Genomic DNA, 23,756 nt, shown 5'->3' with positions numbered 1-23,756 from the left:
AGCTTACTAATCACAAAGGGACTGGCAGGCCAAGGAAGACTTCCACAGCTGATGACTGAAGAATTCTCTCTATAAAAAAGAAAAAAACCCCAAACACCTGGCCAACAGATCAGAAACACACTTCAGGAGTCAGGTGTGGTTTTGTCAATGACCACTGGACGCAGAAGACTTCATGAACAGAAATACAGGGAAGTGAAAGTTAAGAGATTTTTTTTAAATGATTATTGCAAACTATGCTCTTTTAAACATTACAACATTTACTCCCCCAGAGAGGAAAAAATAACTCAGAAATGAAGGCTAGTTGAGTTGAGTTGAGATTGGCTTTTATTCAGCCTGCTGGTCGTTGCACGGAGTTTGTTGCAGTTGCTCTGTCAGCGTGACTGGGTCTCAGCTGACTAATCATGTGATTTCTGGTTCCTGTAATGACGGGGAAGAGTTAGTTTCCTTTATAAAGCCGCCGAATTCCCGGCCGGATCGGCATTATTTCAGCGCTTCGATGGCGTGGTCCAAGTATCAGTTGTGCCTGGCAGCGACGATGCTCGTCACTGGCTCCATTAACACACTGTCTGCCAAGTAAGTGTCTGCTGTAGTGTACACACACACACACATAGAGAGAGACGGGCACCTCGTTCAGCTGCAGCTTGCTTCATTGATGGAAGCTCTCCCTCCCTCCCTCCCTCCCTCCCTCTCTCACTCAATGGATAATCTGCTAGCATTTTGCATTTGGAGATTTTGTTTGCAAATCCTCTTCTAATCCAGTTTATTTGAAATCCACCAGCGTCGTCCTTCCTAATATCATCTATTCGAGATTCCATCCGGCGAAGGAAATTAATTTCGGCCTCCTGTGGGGCAAGGGTATGGGCTAAATTGTGTTATTTGCATTAAACATAGTTTAATGCCTTAAACAGGGTTTAATGCCGTGATCCCATTGTGGGATTTCAACCCTTATTTTGTGCCTTATTCGCATTAAAAGCAAGGCAAGAAAACTGTAGTTATACCGCAGGGCTCTGCACCATGGTAGTCAACGGGACTCAGCTGTTAAAGGGCAGGTACTTTACACTTGTGAGGACCTCAATCTCGTCATTTTTTTTTTAAATTGTATATTTTAAATGCAACTGCTAACATTTTAATTACTGGCGTGGTTAGATTCCAAATTTGGATGGGAAGTGGGGGTAAGGGAAGAAGTGAATCGTAACAATGAGGTACAGAATAGAGTATGTGGAGCGGTACACTTCAATGAAATCCAAAGCATTACATTTCTCATGCATCACTATGTTTAAAAAAAAAGTCAATGCTGCAATACTTGATGTATAAAATGGCATCCGTGGAGATGTGGTTGTCATTGGGTCATGCACTATAGAAACTGGCCATTTGGCCCAACTTGTCCATGCTGACCACCATGCCCCATCTGCACTAGTCCCACCTGCCTGTACTTGGCCCATAACCCTCTGCAGCTATTTTATCTATGTACCTGTCCAAATGTCTCTTAAGCATTATGATATACCTGTCTCAACTTGGTCTCCCCAGAACGGCCTTCCACCCTCTCTAGACCTCTTTCTTTTTAACTGCTGACATCAACTGTCTCAACCTTTCCACCCCCCCCCCCCCCCGAACGTATAGCCCTCCACTCACTCAGCAGCAACCCTGACATCATAATCAAAGCCGCCGACAAGGGAGGTGCTGGCGTGCTGACCTCTGCTGGGCTGAGGCCAGACGACAACTCTCAGACACCTCCTGCTTTTACCTTCTCCACAAATTCAACTGCCTTGGCAGATTCATTGTTTCTGCGTGCTCCTGTCCCACGGAGATTATTTCCACATACCTTGTCACCATCATATCCCCACTGGTCCAATCTCTCCCGACCTATGTCCAAGATGCTTCACGTCCTTCGTCTCTTTAATCACTTCCGCTTTCCGAATCCCCACTCTCTCGTTTTTATTATGAACGTTCAGTCACACTACAGGGGATATGGGGAGAAGGCAGGAACGGGGTGCTGATTGGGGATGATCAGCCATGATCACATTGAATGGCGGTGCTGGCTACTCCTGCGTCTATTGTCTGTTGTCTATACCATCCACCACCAGGAAGCACTTAAAGCCCTCTGTTTCTTCCTCGATCCATCCCTGTTCCTGTGGCGGCGTGACTTGCGTTGCAGCGGCCCCTACAGCCTGTCTGTCTTTTTTTTTGTCTAGTTAATGTAGTTGTTCGTGTTTTTTAATACTGTTTTTAACTGTGTATATGCGGGTGGTGTGGTGGGGGGGGGGAACTTTTAAAAATCTTTTCCCCCTGCACGGGAGACCCGACCTTTTCCCTGTCGGGTCTCCGTCGTCGTTGGGGCCTAGCACTGTGGAGCGGCCTCCAACCAGAACGACCTGGGGAGCTCCAGTCGCGGAGCTGCGGACTACTCACCATCGTGCGGCTTCGGAGTTTGGGGAGCGGTGGTGGCTCGCTGCTGCGGCCCGACCCCCGAGCTCGGAGGCTCCAGTTGCAGTTGCAGACCGGTGGACTGGGACATCGGGAGCTCGCGGGTCTGGGTGGAGACCGCTTTTCGGATTCTCCCGCAACGCGACTTCTCCCACCTGTGTCGCGTGGTTGGAACGACCCGGAGCGGGGCCGTACATCGCCCGGCGCGGCTTTAAATGGCCGTGGGACTTACCATTGCCCGCCTGGGGCTTCGACAATGGGAGAGAAATGGTGCAGGGGAGAGAAAAGACTTTGCCTTCCATCACAGTGAGGAGGAGATTCACTGTGATGGATGTTTCTGTAAATTGAATTGTTTGTATGTCTTGTAGGAATTGTCTGTTTGGATGGCTGTGGAAACAGTTTTGTTTGAGCCTCACTGAGGTTCAAATGACGCAATAAATATTGTATATTGTATTGGACCACCCAATTTCCCTCTACTAACACCCACATGGGCCCCAGCTATGCCTGCCACTTTGTAGGGTACGTTGAACAATCCCTGTTCCAGGCGTACACTGGCCCTATCCCCAAACTCTATCTCTGTTACATTGATGACTGCATCGATGCTACCTCCTGCACCCATACAGAAATCATGGACTTCCATCAACTTCACCAACAATTTCAATCCTGTGCTCAAATTTACTTGGACCATCTTCGATACCTCTATCCCCTTTCTTGATCTCACAGTCTCCATCACAGGAAATAGACTATTGACTGACATCTATTACAAACCCATTGATTCCCTCAACTATCTTGACTAGATTTCTTCCCACACCGCTTCCTGCAAAGACTCTATCCCCCTACTCTGAATTCCTCCGTCTACGCCGTATATCTGCGCCAAAGATGAGGTGTTCCATACTAGAACATCCGAGATGTCCTCATTCTTTAGGGAACGGGGATTCCCCTCTCCCATCATAGATGAGGCCCTCACTCGTGTCTCCTCGGTACCACCCTTGCTCCCCCTATCCCTAGTTGCAACAGAGACAGAGTCCCCCTAGTCCTTACCTTCCACCCCATCAGCTGTCGCATACAAAACAGAATCCTCCGCCACCTCCAACGGGATCACACTACTAGCCACATTTTCCCATTTCCACGCCTTTCCGCCTTCCGCAGAGACCGTTCACTCTGCAACTCTCTGGTTAACTCATCCTTCCCACCTAAACCTCGACTCTGTCCAGGGACCCCAATAGTCCTTTCAGGTTAGGAAGAGGTTCAGTTGCACCTTCTTAAACCTCATCTACTGTATCGTTTGTTCAGGATGTGGACTCTTGTACATCGGCGAGACCAAATGCAGACTGGACGATCGTTTCGCGGAACACCTTCGCTCTTGCCCGCCTGAACCAACCTGATCTCCCGGTTGCTGGACACTTTAATTCTTCTTCCCGTTCTCACGCAGACCTTGTGGAGATCTCCAGCATTTTGTGTCTACCCACATAGACCTTTCTGTCCTCGGTCTCCTCCATTGTCAGAGTGAGGTTAAATGCAAATTGGAGGAACAGCATCTCATATTTTGCTTGCGCAGCTTACAGCCCAGTGTGAATATTGATTTCTCTCACTTCAGCTAGCCCCAACATTCGTTCTCTCTCTATCCTTCCTCCACCCAAGTCACACTAGCTTCTCATTTTCGCCTTACAAACAGTTTACAATGGCCTGTTTCCTTTATCATCATTACTTTTTTGCATATCTTTCATTCATTGTTCTTTATCTCTCCACATCACTGTCTATATATTTTCTTTCCCTTATCCTTAACCAGTCTGAAGAAGGGTCTAGACCTGAACTGTCACCCATTCCTTCTCCCCAGAGATGCTGCCTGTCCCGCTGAATTACTCCAGCTTTGTGTGTCTTATCTTCGGTTTAAACCAGCATCTGCAGTTTCTTCTTACACGTACCTATTCTGGCAATTTGTTTCATGTGTCCGCCACCCTTTGGGTTTAAAAAAAAGTGACCCCTCGGGTTCCTATTAAATCTCCCCCCTTAATCCTGTCCTCTTGTTCTTGATTTCCCCTACTCTGGGTAAAAGACTCTGTGCATTTATCTGATCTATTCGTCTCATAGTTTTGTACACTTCTATGATCACCCCTTTTCCTCCTGCTCGCCAAGGAATAAAGTGCTAGCCAGCTCAACACCCTCCCTCTAGTCAGGCCCTCGAGCCCTGGCAACATCCTCTTAAATCTTCTCTGCACCCTTTACAGCTTGACAACATCTTTCCTATAACAGGGTGACCAAAACTGAACACAATTGTCTAAATACGGCCTTTAAATGTGACCTCATCAATGTCTTGTACAACTGTAACACGACCTCTTAACTTCCATAACCCAATATTCTGATTTTTAGTCTGACTTTTAAATTGATGTTGATCAAAGCAAGTAGTGTATTGCATGAGGGTTGGAGTGCAAGGTTGTGTTGACTGCAGTAGGCTTCATCTACAATACCAGGGCTGCTTTGGTCTCTAAGGAAATAACATGGAAGCGGGATGGGGTCATTTGTCCCTCTTACTGCTGTTTCATTCAATTAGATCATGGTTGAATTTGCCTGTGTCCCTCTTTAGTGTATGCAGTAAATACACATTCCATGATTTCCTTTCTCTAAATCTATTCTGTCTTGAATATACATGGTGAGCCTTCATGGCCCTCTTTATTAGAGAATAACAGATTTCCCCCACTACTGAGTGAAGACATTTTTCTCCTGTCAATTCAGAATGATGAACTCTGAAATGCATTTTGTAAATCCTGGACAAACATTTTATCAGGCAGTATCTGTGGAAGGCAAAATGGTTAATGTTTAGATCTGGGAACCTTTGTCAGAACCATGAGAGAAAAAACAAGCTTGCTTTCAGTAGGAGATGGTCAGGAGTATTGTAGAATAGAGAGAATATCTCTAACAGGGTGTTTGAGGGGGGGGGAGGGGTCTAGAATCCCTTGACCAGGGGAAAACATTACTCCTATAAGATTTTTGTATCTTAAAATGAAATCTCCTCAATTCTTATGTAAGAGTATCAGCTCAGCCTGCCTAATGAGATAAATACCATTATTAATTGTTTATTGTGTTTGTTACAGTCTCCTTGGAGATGGATAGTGGAGATTTGCCAGGATGCTGCCTGTGTTGGTATATTGAGTGATGTGTGACGTTGCCATAAATGCATTGAAATTGCTGACCTTTTGTTGTGCACTGCACTTTTTCTCTGGGATTTTAACCTTGTTCTGACATGACCAGGGACCATTAAGTGCTCAAAGGATTCCAATCCCACTGAGGTCTGAAATGAGGTAACACTGAATAGGCTGGTTTGGTGAAAGCTGAAATGGAGGCATGATTGAGAGTTTGTAGGATGTTGTACATTGTAACTGGTGTGTGCAGAAGGGGCTAGTTTGTGCTATTAGTAGTGGTTTTTACATTTGTGTTAACACTAATAATATTTTCCAATGATCTTGTTTAATACTTAATGCATTCTAATCCATGTTTATTCCTGTTGTATGGTCAGGCTAACAGATCTTGTTTTCCTAACCCTCAAGTACTGGAGTTTCATTTGCCGCCTGCCAATCTGGAAATAATTCTAGAATTTGTGGATTGCTGGAAAATGATAACCAGTGCATTCCCTATCTCCATGGCTGCTTTCAAAAAGCTGGGCTGCAGGATCTGGGACTTGTCTTCCCCATCCATTTGGTATCTGCAAATGTGTGTTAGCAGCTATAAATCCCATGGAAATATAGTGTTGATTCAGAGATGAAGGAATGACCTGTACTGAAGTGAGTGAATTTGCTTGGTACTGGGAGATTGATTAAAGGTTGTAGATCTTCAGGTTAAGTTAATTGAGGAGAAACATTTGATGTTGCAAGCCTTTGGAATAAGTCCCTGTCAGTCTTTAAGTCCTTGGAGGGCTGTGAATAATCAGTTGCAGAATATATGTTTAGCTATCTGACCCCATGAGGCTGAACCATGATCCTATTCGGCTGAAGAGCAGACTTATCTACTTCTGCTGCCACATTGAAAGATGTAGACTTGCTTAAAGGTTAAGCACCTTCTCATGATACATTTTTCCCTTTATGTTTATTACACTACAACAATTTGAAGTAATTGCTATTTATTCCTTTTAACATTGACTAGAAGTGCTAAAGACAACTAACGAGTTTCTATTGTCTTTTTTTGTTCTAGTTTGTGGGATGGGAATTGCTTCAAATGTTTAGCACTGAAAATGATGCACCTGCATTCAATATTATTGATCTAGCCTTTATCAACTCGCTTGACTGCTAATTCTGGTGAATTTGGTGTTCCTATGAACTTCCGAGACACTGATCAACACTTGAATATCTTTCATTGTGTATCATGTGATTTCAGCTGCTATATACTAATGATTATGATGTAATGGCCACTCGAGGAAGAAAGACAAGGAACTACTGACCAATATCCCTGATTGTGGTTTGGCAGAAAAATGCTGAAATATGAAATGAAGCATTTAATAGCAAGCTGCTTGCAAAATTGAGCAGATTAGGCATAACATGTTTTGACCTATTGCTGTTCTTTTGAGGATGGATTTAGTAGGGTAGTTGTGGGAGATGCAGTGAATATGATGGAAGCACAGAAACCGGCCCTGCAGCCTACAATGTCTGTGCCTGGCACAATACCAAGTTGAACTAATGTCCTCTGCCTCTGTGGAATCCATATCCCTCCTTTCCCTGCACAACCAAGTGCCTATCTAAAAGCCTTTTGAGCACTACTATCGTATCAGCTTCTGCTACCATCCATAGCAGTGTTCCAGGCACCCACAATTCTCTATTTAAAAGAACATTCTCCACTCATGGAGTCTTGTCATATAGTCATAAAAGAGGCCCAACTTGCCCACACTGGCCAACATGTCCCAGCTGCACTAGTCCCACCAGCCCGAGTTTGGTCCATATCTCTCCAAACCTGTCCTATCCATGTACCTATCTAATTGTTTCTTAAACATAGGGATAGTCCCAGCCTCAACTACCTCCTCTGGCAGCTTGTTCCATACACCCACCACCCTTTGTATGAAAAAGTTACCCCTCAGATTCTTATTAAATCTCATGTAAACTATTCGCTCTTACCTTAAAACGATGTCCTCGGGTCAGGGGGGAAATTTTTTTCTCTCTGCCCTCTCTGTAACTGGACTTTAGTGCAAAATTAGAGCACATGGTATTGGGAGTAGAATATTGACATGGATAGAGAATTGGTTGGCAGACAGGAAGCAAAGAGTAGGAATTAAAGGGTCCTTTTCAAAATGGCAGGCAGTGACTAGTGGGGTGCCGCAAGGCTCGGTGCTAGGATCCCAGTTACTTATGATTTAGACAAGGGAATTAAATGTGACAAAATAGAGAGAGAGTACAGAGGAGATTTACTAGAATGTTGCCTGGGTTTCAGCAACTAAGTTACAGAGAAAGGTCTTTATTCTTTGGAGAGCAGAAGGTTAAGGGGGGACTTGATAGAGGTCTTTAAAATGATGAGAGGGATAGACAGAGTTGACGTGGATAAGATTTTCCCATTGAGAGTAGGGAAGATTCAAACAAGAGGACATGACTTCAGAATTAAGGGTCAGAAGTTTAGGGGTAACATGAGGGGGAACATTTTTACTCAGAGAGTGGTGGCTGTATGGAATGAGCTTCCAGTGGAAGTGGTAGAGGCAGGTTCGATTTTATCATTTAAATATAAATTGGATAGGTATATGGATGGGAAAGGAATGGAGGGTTATGGTCTGAGTGCAGGTAGATGGGACTAGGGGAAAATAAGTGTTCGGCACGGACTTGTAGGGCCGAGATGGCCTGTTTCCGTGCTGTAATTGTTGTATGGTTATATGGTGACATCTCCAAGTTTGCGGATGACACAAAGCTGGTTGACAGTGTGAGCTGCGAGGACGAGGCAATGAGGCTGCAGGGTGACTTGGATAGGTTGGGTGAGTGGGCAGATGCATGGCAATGCAGCATAACATGGATAAATGTGAGGTTATCCACTTTGGTGGCAAGAACAGGAAAGCAGATTATTATCTGAATAGTGTCAGATTAGGAAAAGGGGAGGTGCAACAAAGCTGGGTGTGCTTGTACATCAGCCACTGAATGTAAGCATGCAGGTACTGCAGGCAGTGAAGAAAGCAAATGGCATGTTGGCCGCCATTGCGAGAGGATTTGAGTGGAGGAGCAAGGATGTCCTACTGCAGTTGTACAGGGCCCTGGTGAGACCGCATCTATTATGTATTGTGTGCAATTTTGGTCTCCTTATTTGAGAAAGGACATTGCTATTGAGGGAGTGCAGCGTAGGTTCATCAGGTTAATTCCCGGGATGGCGGGACTGACATACGATGAAATAAAGGGTCGACTGGGCTTGTATTCACTGGAATTTAGAAGAATGAGAGAGGATCTTATAGAAACATATTAAACTCTTAAGGATTGGACAGGCTAGATGCAAGAAAAATGTTCCCGATGTTGGGATAGTCCAGAGCCAGGGGTCGCAGTTTAAGAATAAGGGGAATCCATTTAGGACTGAGATGAGGAAAAACTTTTTCACCCAGAGAGTTGTGAATCTGGAATTATCTGCCACAGAAGGCAATGGTGGCCATTCACTAATTGATTTTAAGAGGCAGTTAGATATAGCTCTTGGCGGCTAAAGGAATCAAGGCATATGTAGAAAATGCAGGAACGGGGTACTAATTTTAGATGATCAGCCATGATCATATTGAATGGTGGTGCTGTCTCGAAGGGCTGACTGGCCTAAGAATACGGGGTAAGCCGTTTAGAATGGAGATGAGGAAATACTTTTTTACACAGTTATGAGTGTGGAATTTTCTGCCTCCGAGGGTGGCGGAGGCTGGTGCTCTGAATGCTTTCAAGAGAGTGGGATATGGGGAGAAGGCAGGAATGGGGTACTGATTGTGGATGATCAGCCATGATCACATTGAATGGTGGTGCTAGCTCGAAGGGCCAAATGGCCTACTCCTGCACCTATTGTCTACTCCTGCGCCTATTTTTTTCTCCTATCTATGCATTTCATAACTTTATATACTTCTATTGGGTCTCCCATTAACCTCTATGCCCCAAAGAAAACATGTTTGCCCAACCTGTCCTTGTAGCTAATAGATTCTAATCCAGGCAAAATTCTGGTAAATATCCTCTGTACCATCTCCAAACCTTGACATGCTTCTTGTAATGGGATGACCAGTACTGCATGCAATATTCCAAAAGCAGTCTAACCAAAGACCATTGAAATCCCTGGTTAACCACTGAAAACCAGTATACCATATGCGGTCTTTACTGCTATCTACTTGTTGCTTTCAAGAAGCTATGAACTTGAACTTGATCCATCTGTACATTGTGTAGGAAAGAGCTGCAGATGCTGGTTTAAATCAAAGATAGACCCAAAATGTTGGAGTAACTCAGCGTGACAGGCAGCATCTCTGGAGAGAATGACCCCTGAGTTACTCCAGCATTTAGTGTCTATCTGTACATTAGTTGTGTTAAGGGTCTTGGCATTATCTGTAGACTTTCTCCTTGCATTTGACGTCCCAAGTGTGATACCTCGCTTGGTCACATTGAACTCCTACTGCCACTTCTCCACTTATCTGTAACTGATTTACTTTCCATGACAATCTTGTCTCACTCTTCATAGCTTGCCAAATTTGTTCTAAATCCCTCATTTGGGATGTAGTACTCTTATTATAACACAACCTATTATAACACAAAGCCTGTTTAGTTCTTCCTGCTAGAGGTATTATACCTAGCCTTCAGTCCTCCATTTGGAAGCAGGATATCCTGAAGGCACTCCTGTCTTGGCTTGTGCTCAGCCAAATAGCCCTTGCCAACTATTGGTCAAGTACTAGACGAAAGCAGTACCATAAATATGTCCAACATTTTAATCCGCAAGGATTAGTTCTTCAAATAATGCTTGCGATACTGAATTATTTATGACCATGAAGGTCTGGCTTTTGTCTAATGCCAAGGTGGTAGCAGATAAGATGGAGGCAACAGTTGGCATCCACGTATTTTGGCTGGGGAAATGCTTTTTCCCTGCTTGGTTGTACAATGGGTATCAAATGAGCATATCAAATGAGCATGAGCATGGGATTGCTCCCCATAACTCTCCCGCGTCCAGTCCTTATTGAGTACTGCCATTATCATTAGTAATCTTGCTGTTGATGTTTCCTGGCCCTGGTCTACAATGGGTAGAACTTGGATGAGGGGCGATGGTGGAAATTGCCTAATAATACTCACAATACTCATCAAAGGGTTTTACCTGCTTATCAGCCTAAGCTGTTACATTTGAAATAGAAACTAGTTGGGTAGTGAATACAAAAAAACACAATTGTTATAGACGCCAGGAGCAACAGATGCTGGTTTACAATAAAAAGAGGATATGTCCTGGGGTAACTTGGTGGGTCAAGCAGCATCTCTGGGGAACATGGATAGGCAATGTTTTGGGTTGGGAGCCTTCTTCAGACCTTCAGTCTGAATAGTGTGATTTTTGCTGTCGTGACTAAGGTGTAATTTGTCTGGGATCTGGACTAACAATCTCATCCAGAATTCAAATCTTTGTACAATAGCTGCAAATTGTTTATAACATTCACTTAATTCAAAAGTTTAATTGGTTACTGGTGATAGTTACCATGAAACAACTGGTTGATTTATTTATCTTTAAAGTTTTGGTTGCTAAAAGTCCTTAAAGGAGTAAATGTGTTGCCCTTGCCGAGTTTGGTTTGGTGAATTTAGACCTTCTGCAATGTGGTTAATACTTTACTATCTCCATGGTCTACTGAACTGCTTTTTGGGACCAGCAGTCGTATGCTGGTGATGAACACGTCCTGGAAAGACTGCTGACTCCAACTGAATCAGCAACTCTTATTTTAAATGCACATTTTGTCTAGACTCCTAGTAACATCCATGGCTATAAGGTGTTAACATTTATTGATGAAGGAAAATGTTGGTAGAAGCTAACATCAAATGACAAATTTGGGTTCGGAGGGAGAGATATATCAGCCATGATTGAGTGGTGGAGTAGACTTGATGGGCCAAATGGCCTAACTCTGCTCCTATCATTTATGACAAAGCTCTCTATGTGTTGCAAAGCATTATTTTTACCATTGTTTTTAAACTTGTCAGGTGGGCAGATGACTTCAGTGCTGCGGGTTGCCATGGATCAGCGGTTCACAAGTTCAATCATCCTTTCCTTCAGGCGAGTATGTGCTAGCTAGCAGCTGCAGCCATAACATGTGACAATTTAACTTGAGGGTACTCTAATCAACCACTCTATCCATACATGAGAGCAATGATTAATGAGGCAAGAAAACATTAGTCATTGTGTAACATAGAACCACCATGTCAATGCCGATTTCATGCCTATCTACATTAATTTTACTTAACTGCATTAATTCCATATCACTCTGCCCACTCATTCATGCACCTGTTAAAATTCAAATGCCTTTTAAATGTTACTTTCCTGCCTCCTCCACCTATGGTATACTCCACATGCCAACTACTCAATACAGACAGGGAGGGGATTGAGAGAAATAGCAAATTTGTCACTGATCCCTTTCAAACCCCCTCTCATGCCTTTAAATGGATACCATCTAGTTTTGGATACCATAGGAAATAGACCCTGCCTATTATATCTACTACTTTCAATTTTGTATGCTGCTATCATCTTACCTCTGCCTCCAACCCATCTAAATTTTTATTTTAACTCGCAGCCTCCAAACCAGGTGGTGACCTTCTCAATCCTTTCTGCATCCTCTAGTTAATGACATGTTTCCTGTGTGGCAACGAGAACTGCACAAAATGCTGCTAGGTGCAGCCTAGGTAATGTTTTGTACAACTTTGTACAGCCTGTTTTCTCAGTGCCTCTGCTGATGAAGAGCACACCATATCCCTTCCTCACGACCTGTCTACCTGTGTTGCCATTTTCAAGGACCTTGTACATGATCTCCATTCCACATTCTCAGGGCTCTGCCATTTGCTATACAGGTCCTGTCTGGTTTCCTTTACATGTCCTGCTTTAAATTCCCAAAGTGCATCCCATCTCACTGTCCGATTTTAAATGATATCTGCTACTCCTGTGTCCACTTTTCCAGTTGATCTATATCCTCTTATGGACATCACTGTCCACAACACCACCTAGGTTGGTGTTATCTACAAACCTGCTAACCATGCCACTACATTCTCCTCCAAAATACGTTTTCAATTGGCTAGCTACCATGTGGGACCTTGTAGACAATGTCTCCTACCCTGCTCAACAATCCATTTGGTCACCTCTTCAGAAAAGAAATCTGTTGCATATGTAAAGCAAACTGGATCCATGCTTGCATTTAAAATCTTCAGTTGAAAGCCAATGCTGTCTGACCTTAAACAAGACCATCTGCAATTTAACACTTTTGTTGTTTGTAGGCAGTGGGAATGTTCCTTGGGGAAGTCTGCTGCCTGGCTGCTTTCCACATAGTTTTGTGCTATGATCGACAAAAACCAGAACCACAAATGGCTTCTGCCAGGAACTTCAACTCTTTCATTTTCCTTCCCCCTGCTCTGTGTGACATGCTGGCCACAAGCATTATGTACATTGGTAAGTCTACTGAGTGTTTGAAGAATGTCTATATAACCTTGTGATTACAATGGATCTCCTATTTGGAATGGCCTTTGGGATATAGAGTCAATCAGTGGCATTGTATATTTGTCTCTTTGCTGACTAGTAATGGAAAAAAACACTGGGTAATTTGTAGAAGACAAACGGCAGGGCTGCATTAAGAATGAGCTGATTAATTGGGGGCGGCATGGGTGCTTGTCTGTACGGAGTTTGTGCGTTCTCCCCGTGACTTGGGTGGGTTTACTTAGATCTTCGGTTTCCGTCCACACTCCAAAGATGTACAGGTTTATTGGCTTGGCATAAATGTAAATTGTCCCCAGTGTGGGTAGAATGGTGTTAATGTGCGGGGATTGCTGGTCGGTATGGACTCGGTGGGCCGAAGGGCCTGTTTCCGTGCTGTATCTGTATCTGTAAAAGATTCTACACTCCTGTATTGGGATTTGTATCAGTGTTTGGTGGTTCAGGCACCAAAGTTACTAGTCTGGTAACTTGGTCATGATGCTGACACTACCATCCGTCAATTGTGTGTATTCAATGATATTCCCAATTCCCAATAGGGGTGGCACAGCTGTAGAGTTGCTACCTTACTGCATCAGAGACTTGGGTTTGATCCTGACTACGGGTGCTTTATGTATAGAGTTTATACATTCACCCCCATGACTGCGTAGGTTTTCTCCCGGTGCTCCCATTTCCTCCCACACTCCAAAGACATGCAGGTTTGTAGTTAATTGGCTTCGGTAAAAACTAAATTGTCCTTGGTGTGTAGGGTGGTGCTAGTGTATAGGATGATCGCTGGTCAGCGCAGACTCAGTGGGTCAAGGTGCATGCTTCCACGTTGAATCTCTAAAGTCTAAACTTATCTCCCTATCTGTTGTGAATCTGATTTTTCTAGTTTTAAATTTTCTAACACCTGTTATGTTGGTACATCTCTCTCCAGCTTTGAGCTTGACCAGTGCCTCCAGCTTCCAGATGCTTCGAGGAGCTGTGATTATCTTCACTGGACTGCTCTCTGTTGCCTTCTTGGGCCGCAAGTTAACAGCCAGCCAGTGGGTAGGAATTTTCTTCACCATCTGTGGACTTGTCGTTGTTGGTTTGGCGGACTTTGTCAGTGGAAAGAGTGACCAAGGACAGCACCTATCTCGGGTGATAACAGGTAATGATGTGTTTAGTATTTCCTCCACTCTAGATTTAGATCCATATTGAATGGGGTGGCGTAGTGATATAGAGTTGCTGCCCAAGTTTGATCCGGACTGGTGCTGTCTATATGGAGCGTGTACGTTCTCTGGGTGCTTGGGTTTGGAATACTTTATTGGCACATGTGACTAGGCACAGTGAAATCCTTTGCTTGCAAACTCAATGTATACAAATAGCAGCCACCTACAGCACTGACAAAGTTACAAAGTATTCCGGCTCCTCCTTTTGTTCTTCCCCCCCCCCCCCCCCCCCCCCCCCACGCACATCGGTTCCCGCCACAGCTGGGTCCCCATTGTTCTTTGTTCCTCCCCACCCCCCCCCCTCCTTATTGTCCATTGTTCCCCCACCTCCATCATTGCGCGGTCCCCCCATGCCGGGTCCTCCTTTGTTCTTCCCCTCCCCTCTCGCGGTGCCACCCCCCCCCCCCCCCCCCTTTCTCCCACGCTCTCGTCAACCATGGGTCGACCCTGGTTTCCTCCTACATTACAAAGACGTGCAGGTTTATAGGTTAATTGGATATTATAAATTGTCCCTAGTGCATAGCGTAGAATTAGTGTGCATGTGATCATTGGTCAGTACTGACTCAGTGGGCCAAAGGAGTTGTCTCTATGCTGTATCTCTAAACTAAATTAAATACTTCCTTGGGGATGAATAGTTTTGGGTTGGATGAATTGCATTGGCTTGCTTATTAAATTTATAGAACTGCATAGGCTTATTACTTAAGTTTCAGAACTTAAAGACATCTACTCTCCATGCAGTTGGGCACAGACCCTATCTCCATTTGGATGACTCCTCTGGCATTTTAGCTATTGCCTTAATGTTTCCCTCGTTGTCTTTGCCTCCTTAGAAATATCCTCCTTGGATTTTGTAGTTTAGGTGTTTCAGTTAGGCATCTTGGCTTCTTCCAGCACAGTAACTGTCCCTTTGGCCCATCAGCTGCTATCAATCAAGCACCCATTAGGACTAATCCTATTATTCCTTTCAGATTTCCATTAATTCCCCCATTCTACCATTTACCTACATGATTCCCAATTTAGTGGCCAGTTAATTACTAACACCTTGGGATGTAGGAGGAAATTGAAATGTGGTCATAAGGAAAACAAGGAAACTCCATGCAGCACAAGTTGGAATTGATGTCATTGGAGCTGAAGCAACAGCCCTGAGTACGCACCAGCCAGTGCTATCAAATTCGTTGTTCTACTGTAACCCACCAAGTCTCAAATTTTACAATTAGTTATTTAAGGAAAGTTATCTCCTATCCAGTAGTAATAATAAAATCTACCAATTTTAATTAATCTATGAACATGCACAGGTCCTTCATCCTATTTTTCCTTCAGTTCATTGGGCTATAGTTTATTTATCTCTAATCTCTAGCTTGCGTCCTGACCAACCCAAGTCACAAACTTGCAAGATGCTTAATCATGGCTAACTGCCAACACCCAATCTCACACATGTTCATGGACCCATCACAGTTCTGTGACATTTAGTTGCAAACAGCCTTCCAAGTATATCAGGGCAAACTATTGTCCTTCCCCACAGAAACAGCTTTTTGTATTGTGGGGTTTCTACCTAATCAGTGGTACTGTATGTTTCATGCTAATATTGTATAGACTAAATTAAGTTGTAGTCTCACACCAGTGACAAGGGTAAAATAGGCCAAATTCAATCTATTTGGTATCTTTTTCAATTCATCTTTTAGGAGACCTCCTTATTGTCATGGCACAAATAATTGTTGCTATTCAGATGGTGCTGGAGGAAAAATTTGTTTCTAAACATGATGTCCACCCACTTCGAGCTGTGGGCACAGAAGGTATGATATATACGTCCTTTTGAACTATTAAGCAGTTTAAATGAGGGTGTTCTGCTGTTTTGCCATAAAACATGACCATGCTTTTATTTTCCACCATTGCAGTGGTTTGTTTGAGGAGTTGGACAATCTTAATGGGATTCTTTCAACAAGATTGAGAATATGGGGACAAACTGCAGATACTAGAAACTGTAGAGCAAAATAGTGTTGGAGGAACTCAATGGGTCAGGTGGCATCTGTGGAGGGAATGGACGGATGACATTTTGGGCCTGGGGCCTTCGTCAGACTGATTGGAGCACAGTGAGGAAGTTGGATAAATGTGGGCAGGGTGAAGTCTGGCAAGTGATTGGGGGGGGGGGAGGGGGGGGGAGGGATTTAAAAATGAGTAGCATACGTGACAAAGGCTAGAGGGGACACGACGAGGAATGAGATTAAAAGCTGAAGAAGGGTGCAGGTGGAAGGGAATGAGATGGAAGGAAGGGGTGATGAAGAAAATGGGGACTTGGATGGGAGATGAGTGTATAGTGGAGGGGGGGAGGGGTGGAGAAGGGTGACTTGGTAAGATGTGGGGAGGGATAATCGGGAGATGGTGGGAGAAATGTGTGCACTAAGGTGAAGGGAGTGGTTAACTTGAAATTAGAGAATTCTATGTTCATGTTTTTGAGTTGTAAGCGACCCAAGTGGAATACAAGGTACCATTTCTCCAGTTTGCATGTGGATTCACTGTGGCAATGGAGGCCAAAGACAAAGGTCTACATGAGAAGGGGAGTAAAAATTGTTAGCAGCCAAGAGAACCAGCATGCTATGAACAGGGCACAAATGTTTGAAACGGTCATCTAGAAGAATGGGAGCATATTGGGGCTTAAAACATTTTCAAGTGGATGACTAGAAATCTCATAATTGGGTATTCATTAAGAATTGAGGGGGAAAATTCTCAACCTAAAATTAATTGTCTTGGAAGACAAAGTTCTGCATTTCGTCTCTTTTTGTGCATATTAAGCTTGTTTAAGTTTCATTTTGCGGATAACTTTTGTGTAACATCTTGCTCAAGGGGTTCTGCCAGTGTGACTGATTCTTTGTTACATAATTTTTACTTGTCTTGAGTTTTTTATTGTATGTATCCTGAGATGGCACAATTAACTTGCAGCAGCACAACAGATATACCGTCCCGATGCCGGGAGTGAAAAGAGAGCATTGTTATGTGGACTAGGCAATGTTCACTGCTTTCTGCAATCATCTTTCCTCCTGGAAATTTTATTTTTACAAGCAAAAAAATTGTTCCTCTTTCACTTCCTCACTCCAGTCACTACTTTTGAATGCAACATATTCTAATAACAATGTAGGAAACTGATTTGCCAGTCCTAAATTTAAATTGAAAAATAACTTGCCTTAACTAACAAAGCCATTGCTAGTGCCATGACCCAAGTTCCCAAAGGATTTTAAAGCAAAGCCAAATAGGCTTGGAGTCAAACAGAAAAAATGGGCCCTTCAGCCCAAAGATCCTATAACAGAGCAAGATGGCTTACTCTCACGCAAACGTGTAGTATGGTCATGGGCAGATTCATGGGCGATTATAGGACCCATTTTAGCAACCAGCCTCCGCCATCTTGCTCCGCCATCTTGTTCCGCTATCTTGCTTCCGGCCAAAGATCGGATCTTCGCTTCCGCCTCCGCTCCTGTTTCTTCGCTTTGGTCTTTGACTTGGGCGTGGAGAGAGGTGCGCGGTCCGGGGCAGCGGGGAGAGGGAGTGTGCGGCCCGGGGCAGCGGGGAGAGGGGCATAGGGGGGGAGACATTGTAGTGTGGGGGGAGATGAGGGGAGTGCCGGGGGGGGGGGGGGGGGGGGTAGAGAGTGAGGGGTGGGATAGGGCCTATTGTGTGTGTGAAGTTGTGGGGAGGTTTACAATGTTTCTTATTTAATGTTCCTTGTCTAGTCTGAAATAAAGTTCATAATTGGATATAAAAATCAGAAGAAATATAATTGTGTGTGTTACATGATTATATACATTTATATCACATTCATGTATGTTTTATAAACATTTTATTCTTTAACGAGAATTAACAGAATTATGAACTAACAGAATTATGAATCTAACCCTATATCACGCACAAAAACTGTTCCCCCGCTATGTTAATTACCCTGTGAGTCGGGTCGGGTAGGTTCCGGTTACTACAAAATCAACTCAAACACTGCTTGTGAGCCATTTAAAAAGAAATGATTTAAAAAACATTAAAAAAGACAATTACCAGAGTCAAATTTTATTCTTGACAAGAAGTATGAACGGACAGAATTATGAATCTAACCCTATATCACACACACAAACTGTTGCCCCACAACATTGATTACACTGCGAGTCGGGTCAGGTAGGCTCCAGTTACTAAAATGGGCGGGGGAAAATGCCCAGGATCCCCTCCTTAGCGTACTACACATCAGCCCATTGCATTTCACAGGAGTAAGCTATCTTGCTCCGCTATAGGATCTTTGCTTCAGCCCACTGTCCTTGCCAATCATAGAACACCTAACAATACTAATCTCACTTACCAACATTTGGAAGATGGCCTTCAATGTCTTTGCAATTGAATTCCTTTTCTAGATACTGCTATAGAAATGTTGAGAACCTGCTGCCGCTTGATACCAACAATGTGCTGGGTGAAAAAAAATTACTCTTCTGATTTCCCCCATAAACAACCTGTCCCTTGTTATATGCCCCTACCTATAGTTGTAGACCCTTGATGTGCACAAGTATTGGATTTGTAGCTGGTGTACAATGACATTCAGCTTTTAGGTCAACATTTCCCAGTCTGTCAGAATTAAAAATACTTTGGCATGTTCAAAGGTAGATCTTGAATTAGTGTTTAACTTGTGTTACTCACGGAATAATATTGTTTTGCCTGCCCAAAGCTTAAACATTCTCCTGTCAATAAATGTTTAAAGGTTTTTTCTCTAGCAATTCAACATGCTGCAAATTGCACATTTAATTGATGCCAATAAGGTGATTAATAACACTTTGAACCCCAAATTGGTGTTTATTTGGTAATTTATGAATGCAGTGTGAGAAATTCATAACACTTGCTATCCATGGAATCTGCTCTTTTGCTAATCTGATTCATGTCTGCTGCATTATTAAGGTTAACAACTTAAATATGTTGACTTTAATTATTTATTTGTTTTTAGGTATTTTTGGATTCATCATCCTAACTTTGCTGTTGATTCCAATGTACTACATCCCAGTGGGGGAATTTGGTGGCAACCCAAGGGGTGTTCTTGAAGATGCACTTGATGCTTTCTGCCAAATTGCAAAGAAGCCACTAATTGTTATGGCCCTCTTGGGAAATATTTTGAGCATTTCATTCTTCAATTTTGCTGGCATTAGCGTGACAAAAGAAATCAGTGCAACCACGCGAATGGTTCTGGACAGTCTAAGAACTGTAATAATCTGGATAGTGAGCCTTGCAGTGGGTTGGGAACAATTCCATTGGCTCCAAATCCTGGGCTTCGCAATCCTACTGACAGGTGCATTCCTCTACAATGGGTTCCATAAACCAATCCTCGAAAGGCTTCCTTGGTACCACAGCCCTGGGGTGGAAAATCCTGAAAGGGACGAATTATTGATTGACAAAGACTCCATAAACTCCAGTCCATGAAAATTAAATGGATTAAAGTTTAGGATAATGCCTTTCTTGCATACAATGACCAACGGAGGTTTTGTCTTTAACAATTGGTGGTTTTAGAATTACATTAGAGGGGTGGAATAAAACAGACACTCGAATGGCTGATTATGGAGTATAGTTTTCTGGATCACAATATTTATATGTGTTTTGGGGAAAGATGCATTAAGAGACCTGGATTGTTTTAGAACTCCAAGCAAGGCAGCTGAAGTAACATCTGTTTGAAACATCTGGCTTGGTTGGCTGAATGTTCCAGCTATGTTTTATCTTCCGCAACTTGAGGTAATAGTCAGTAAACCTAAGTGCTCCCCTTCAAGGTGCACCCGATGAAACCCTTGATCTGTCCATTGCAGGCCATTATTGGACCCCACCACGAGAGCAAATGAATTTGGCAGTTTGACCCTTCTTTACCCAGCTTTGCAGTACCTGAATCTACTGGGTGTGCAGATCTTGGAAGGGGCCATTGGAAGCTCAAGCACTTTAATGAAAACCTGATGCTATGACTATCTGTAACCTTCATTATCTGTCTACTATGTATAACTGTTTTCCACTAACATTTATCTCATGTTTATGGACAAAGTATTGCCAGAATTGCTGTTGTATTGATTTTTTTAAATGGTTACCAGTGCTAACTGATATTTGCAATTTAAATTGACTTTACATTTTCATTGAATTGTTTTATTTATCAATGGGAATAATTTAAATGGACTTGCCTATAATTGTAAAGAGATTGGCGCTTTCATGTGAAATATTTTTGCAGCAGAATGTTAAAAGTGACCTTTTTAAGTCTATAAAAAAATACAACACTTCACTGCAGCAGGTTGCTATTTCTACATTATTGGGGCTATAATTAAGATTGCACTCTCTGCTGCTTGATTTTTGACCATTGAAATGTGGTCAATTACTACCTTTCTTGCATATTATCTCCAGATCCACTTTAACTGAGCAAAGTGGATTTGCCCACTATCTGCCTGTACCTGTGCATCCAATACAATAGAGGAATAGATAGGGTAGATGCAGTCTCTTGCCCAGAGTAGGTGAATTGAGGACCATAATGTTTGGGACAAAGACCCATAATTTCTTTATTTCCCCCTATACTCCACAATTTGAAATTTGTAATATAAAAAAATCACATGTGGTTAAAATGCACATTGTTAGATTTTATTAAAGGGTATTATACATTTTGGTTTCACCATGTAGAAATTGCAGCAGTGTTTATACACAGTTCCCTCATTTCAGGGCACCATAATGTTTGAGACACAGCAAAAATGAAAGTAGTCATGTTTAGTATTTTGTTGCATATCCTTTGCATGCAATGACTGCTTGCAGTTCTGCGATTCATGGACATCACCAGTTGCTGGGTGTCTTCTATGGTGATGCTCTGCCAGGCATGTATTGCAGCCATCTTTAGCTTGTGCTTGTTTTGGGGGTTTTCTCTTCAGCATATAAAAGTCGTGCTCAATTGGGTTCAGATTAGGCGATTGACTTGGCCACTGAAGAATTGACTATTTTTTTAGCTTTGAAAAATTCCGCGGCTGCTTTAGCAGTATGTTTGGGATCACTGTCTTGTAGAATGAACCACCGGCCAATGAGCTTTGAGGCATTTGTTTGAACTTGAGCAGATAGAATGTGTCTATACACTTCAGACTTCATTATGCTACTACCATCAGCAGTTGGATCATCAATGAAGATAAGTGAACCAGTACCTTCAGCAGCCATACATGCCCAGGCCATAACACCCCACCACCGTGTTTCACAGATGAGGTGGTATGCTTTGGATGCTTTGAAGTACTTCTAATAACCCTGGCTCCCACCAAACTGTTACACTTACAGCCAGTTTAATGAAGGACATTGTTCGTTCTTTGAGGCTTTTATGAGACTCAATTACCACTTATTTAAATGTATGTCTTCAAAACATTGTGTACAACAATATCCCAGATTGTGTTGCTTTTTGGAAATGGGACTATATCAATGTTAAACCTTTTCAAATTGGTTTTGAGTGAGCAATTTTTCTACTGGAAAGTAAGGTCCCACATTGAATAAATCTTGGACTAATTCTAAAATTCCTGGACTGCAACAACCAGGTTCAGGAATAGCTACTTCCCCACAGCCATCAGGCTATTAAACCTGGCTCGGCCAAAACTCTGAACATTAATAACCCATTATTTGTTATCTGCACTTTATCAGTTTATTTATTCATGTGTTTTGTAGTCAATGCCTATTATGCTCTGTGTGCAGTAGCAACGCAAGAATTTCATTGTCCTATCAGGGACACATGACAATAAACTTGAACCTGAACTTGAAATTGGAACTCGATCCTGTGAGATGGAGAATCTTTCCTGGCTTATGAGAACTGTACTCTGGGTGGGAGATCGCAACCTTCATGTGGTCGCCCCGTTTTGACGAATGCAATCAACCTGGCGTGCACAATCAAGTAAGATCAAATAGAACAATTTGTCCTACAACTTTAGGCTGTGCACGCCTTACGCAAGAAGAAGAACTACTCCTAGCTCATAACCTTGCCCATGCCCGTCACATGTAATAATTTGAACTTTGCCATGTTCCTATATCCTATAGCCTTTGAATCACAAATTATCATGAACTATCACCTTATTTAACCCTGGCCACTGAGCTGATGGGTGTTAGTGTGACCACCTTGTGTAAGGCAATGATGAAATCATAGACCACATCCAATACACTATTAATCTCTAACATTGAAGTCAGTCAGCTGTAACCTTCCTTACAAATTCCCACAGTCCATGCCTTTCCAAATGAGATTTTCACCATCTTGGCATTCCTACTTGCCACAAAGTTATAGCAGCTGATTTTTATTCTTTCCCCAGTATAAATCGTTTGCATTATACTAAAGCTGAGCTGTTGAGCTTTACAATTTGCTTATCTTTCAATTTCCCTCACTTTTTTCCCCATCCCCTCTGACGATGGTTAATATTTGTGACCCTTGACCTAATCCTGTTTCCACTTGTGTGACTTTTTGGATCCTAACTCTTTAAGATCTATTTTAGCCTTGAATTGTGGTTCATAATTTTAATGCTTTTAATCTGAATTGATAAATTGAAGGAATGGAAATATCTGAAAGCTGGGGTTGTGGATCTTGAATGCATCGAGAAGACTAAGCAGTAAAGCAGGGATAACTTTATTTCAAATCGAGCAGTACACTAATGAAATGTTCCAGGCTTGGCGCAAGCTGCAGAATTAGTTTGAGTGGGGAGATGAGATGGCAATGTAAACATTCTAGTAGTAGGCTATAGCCCCACTTGCATTGTGTTGTGGTCCAAAGTCCCTCCTTATCTGTGAGAGCTGATATCTCCTCCAAATATCTTTGAAAATGCAAATCCTCATTTGAACTGCTATATAAATTGTGTTACACCCTGTGTGACTGGTGAACTGTGTCCACTGATCTGTTCATTTGGCATTGTCCCATAACTATATCTCCTTTTGGCCAGATGAATGGCACTGTATTGCCTGAGGTGGTGGAATAACCTGTGCTAAAGTGTTTGTGGATAACATTACAAGCAGCATATTCCTTGGTATTTGAATATAAAATTGTTTCAACTTTGGATGTTTCAGAGCCTCCCCCTTCCTAATCTTCTGAGTATGCAATACTCATTTTCAGTTGCAGTTTCTGTCCCCCCACCCCCCCAGATCCTCTTCCATTAACTTATTTATTTGATCCTGTGGTCTTTTTGGTGACCAATTTTACAATTTGAAAGAAATCGCAGTTCCCTAGTAACCATTCTCTGCAGACTAAAATCAAGTTTTATTTTTGCACTGTAAATCCTAAGTGAAGGAACATTTTAAAAAATCAGCCAGAATACTTGCTTCCAATAGCATTTATTTAATAGTTCATGTTAAGTGATTGCAGCAGTGCAGTATGCCAGTAACATTAGTGCAGAGGATTCTCAGTAGCTTTGTGCTATAAACCTATTTGCTACCCAGAAAGGTTTATGGAAGTAGTCTTCTAAGCAAGTAAAGCAAGAACTTGCTCCTTTCACGCTTCTCTGTAAAGCAATGGAGAAGTTATTGAGATTTTCAAAC

General features: G+C 42.7%; 1 protein-coding gene across 1 annotated transcript; it reads left to right on the top strand.

Moving 5' to 3' along the window:
- The first annotated feature begins 306 nt into the window (after positions 1-306).
- On the top strand, positions 307-22,577 carry slc35f6 (solute carrier family 35 member F6). The gene is made up of 6 exons (XM_055635819.1): positions 307-573; positions 11,559-11,631; positions 12,840-13,011; positions 13,970-14,185; positions 15,926-16,036; positions 19,207-22,577. The coding sequence occupies exons 1-6, from the start codon at positions 497-499 to the stop codon at positions 19,674-19,676; spliced, it is 1,119 nt and encodes a 372-aa protein (XP_055491794.1). The 5' UTR covers positions 307-496; the 3' UTR covers positions 19,677-22,577.
- Positions 22,578-23,756: the final 1,179 nt, after the last annotated feature.

This window comes from Leucoraja erinacea, chromosome 5, assembly GCF_028641065.1.
Source record: "Leucoraja erinacea ecotype New England chromosome 5, Leri_hhj_1, whole genome shotgun sequence".
Taxonomy (NCBI): domain Eukaryota; kingdom Metazoa; phylum Chordata; class Chondrichthyes; order Rajiformes; family Rajidae; genus Leucoraja; species Leucoraja erinaceus.
This window is presented reverse-complemented; position numbering and strand designations above follow the sequence as displayed.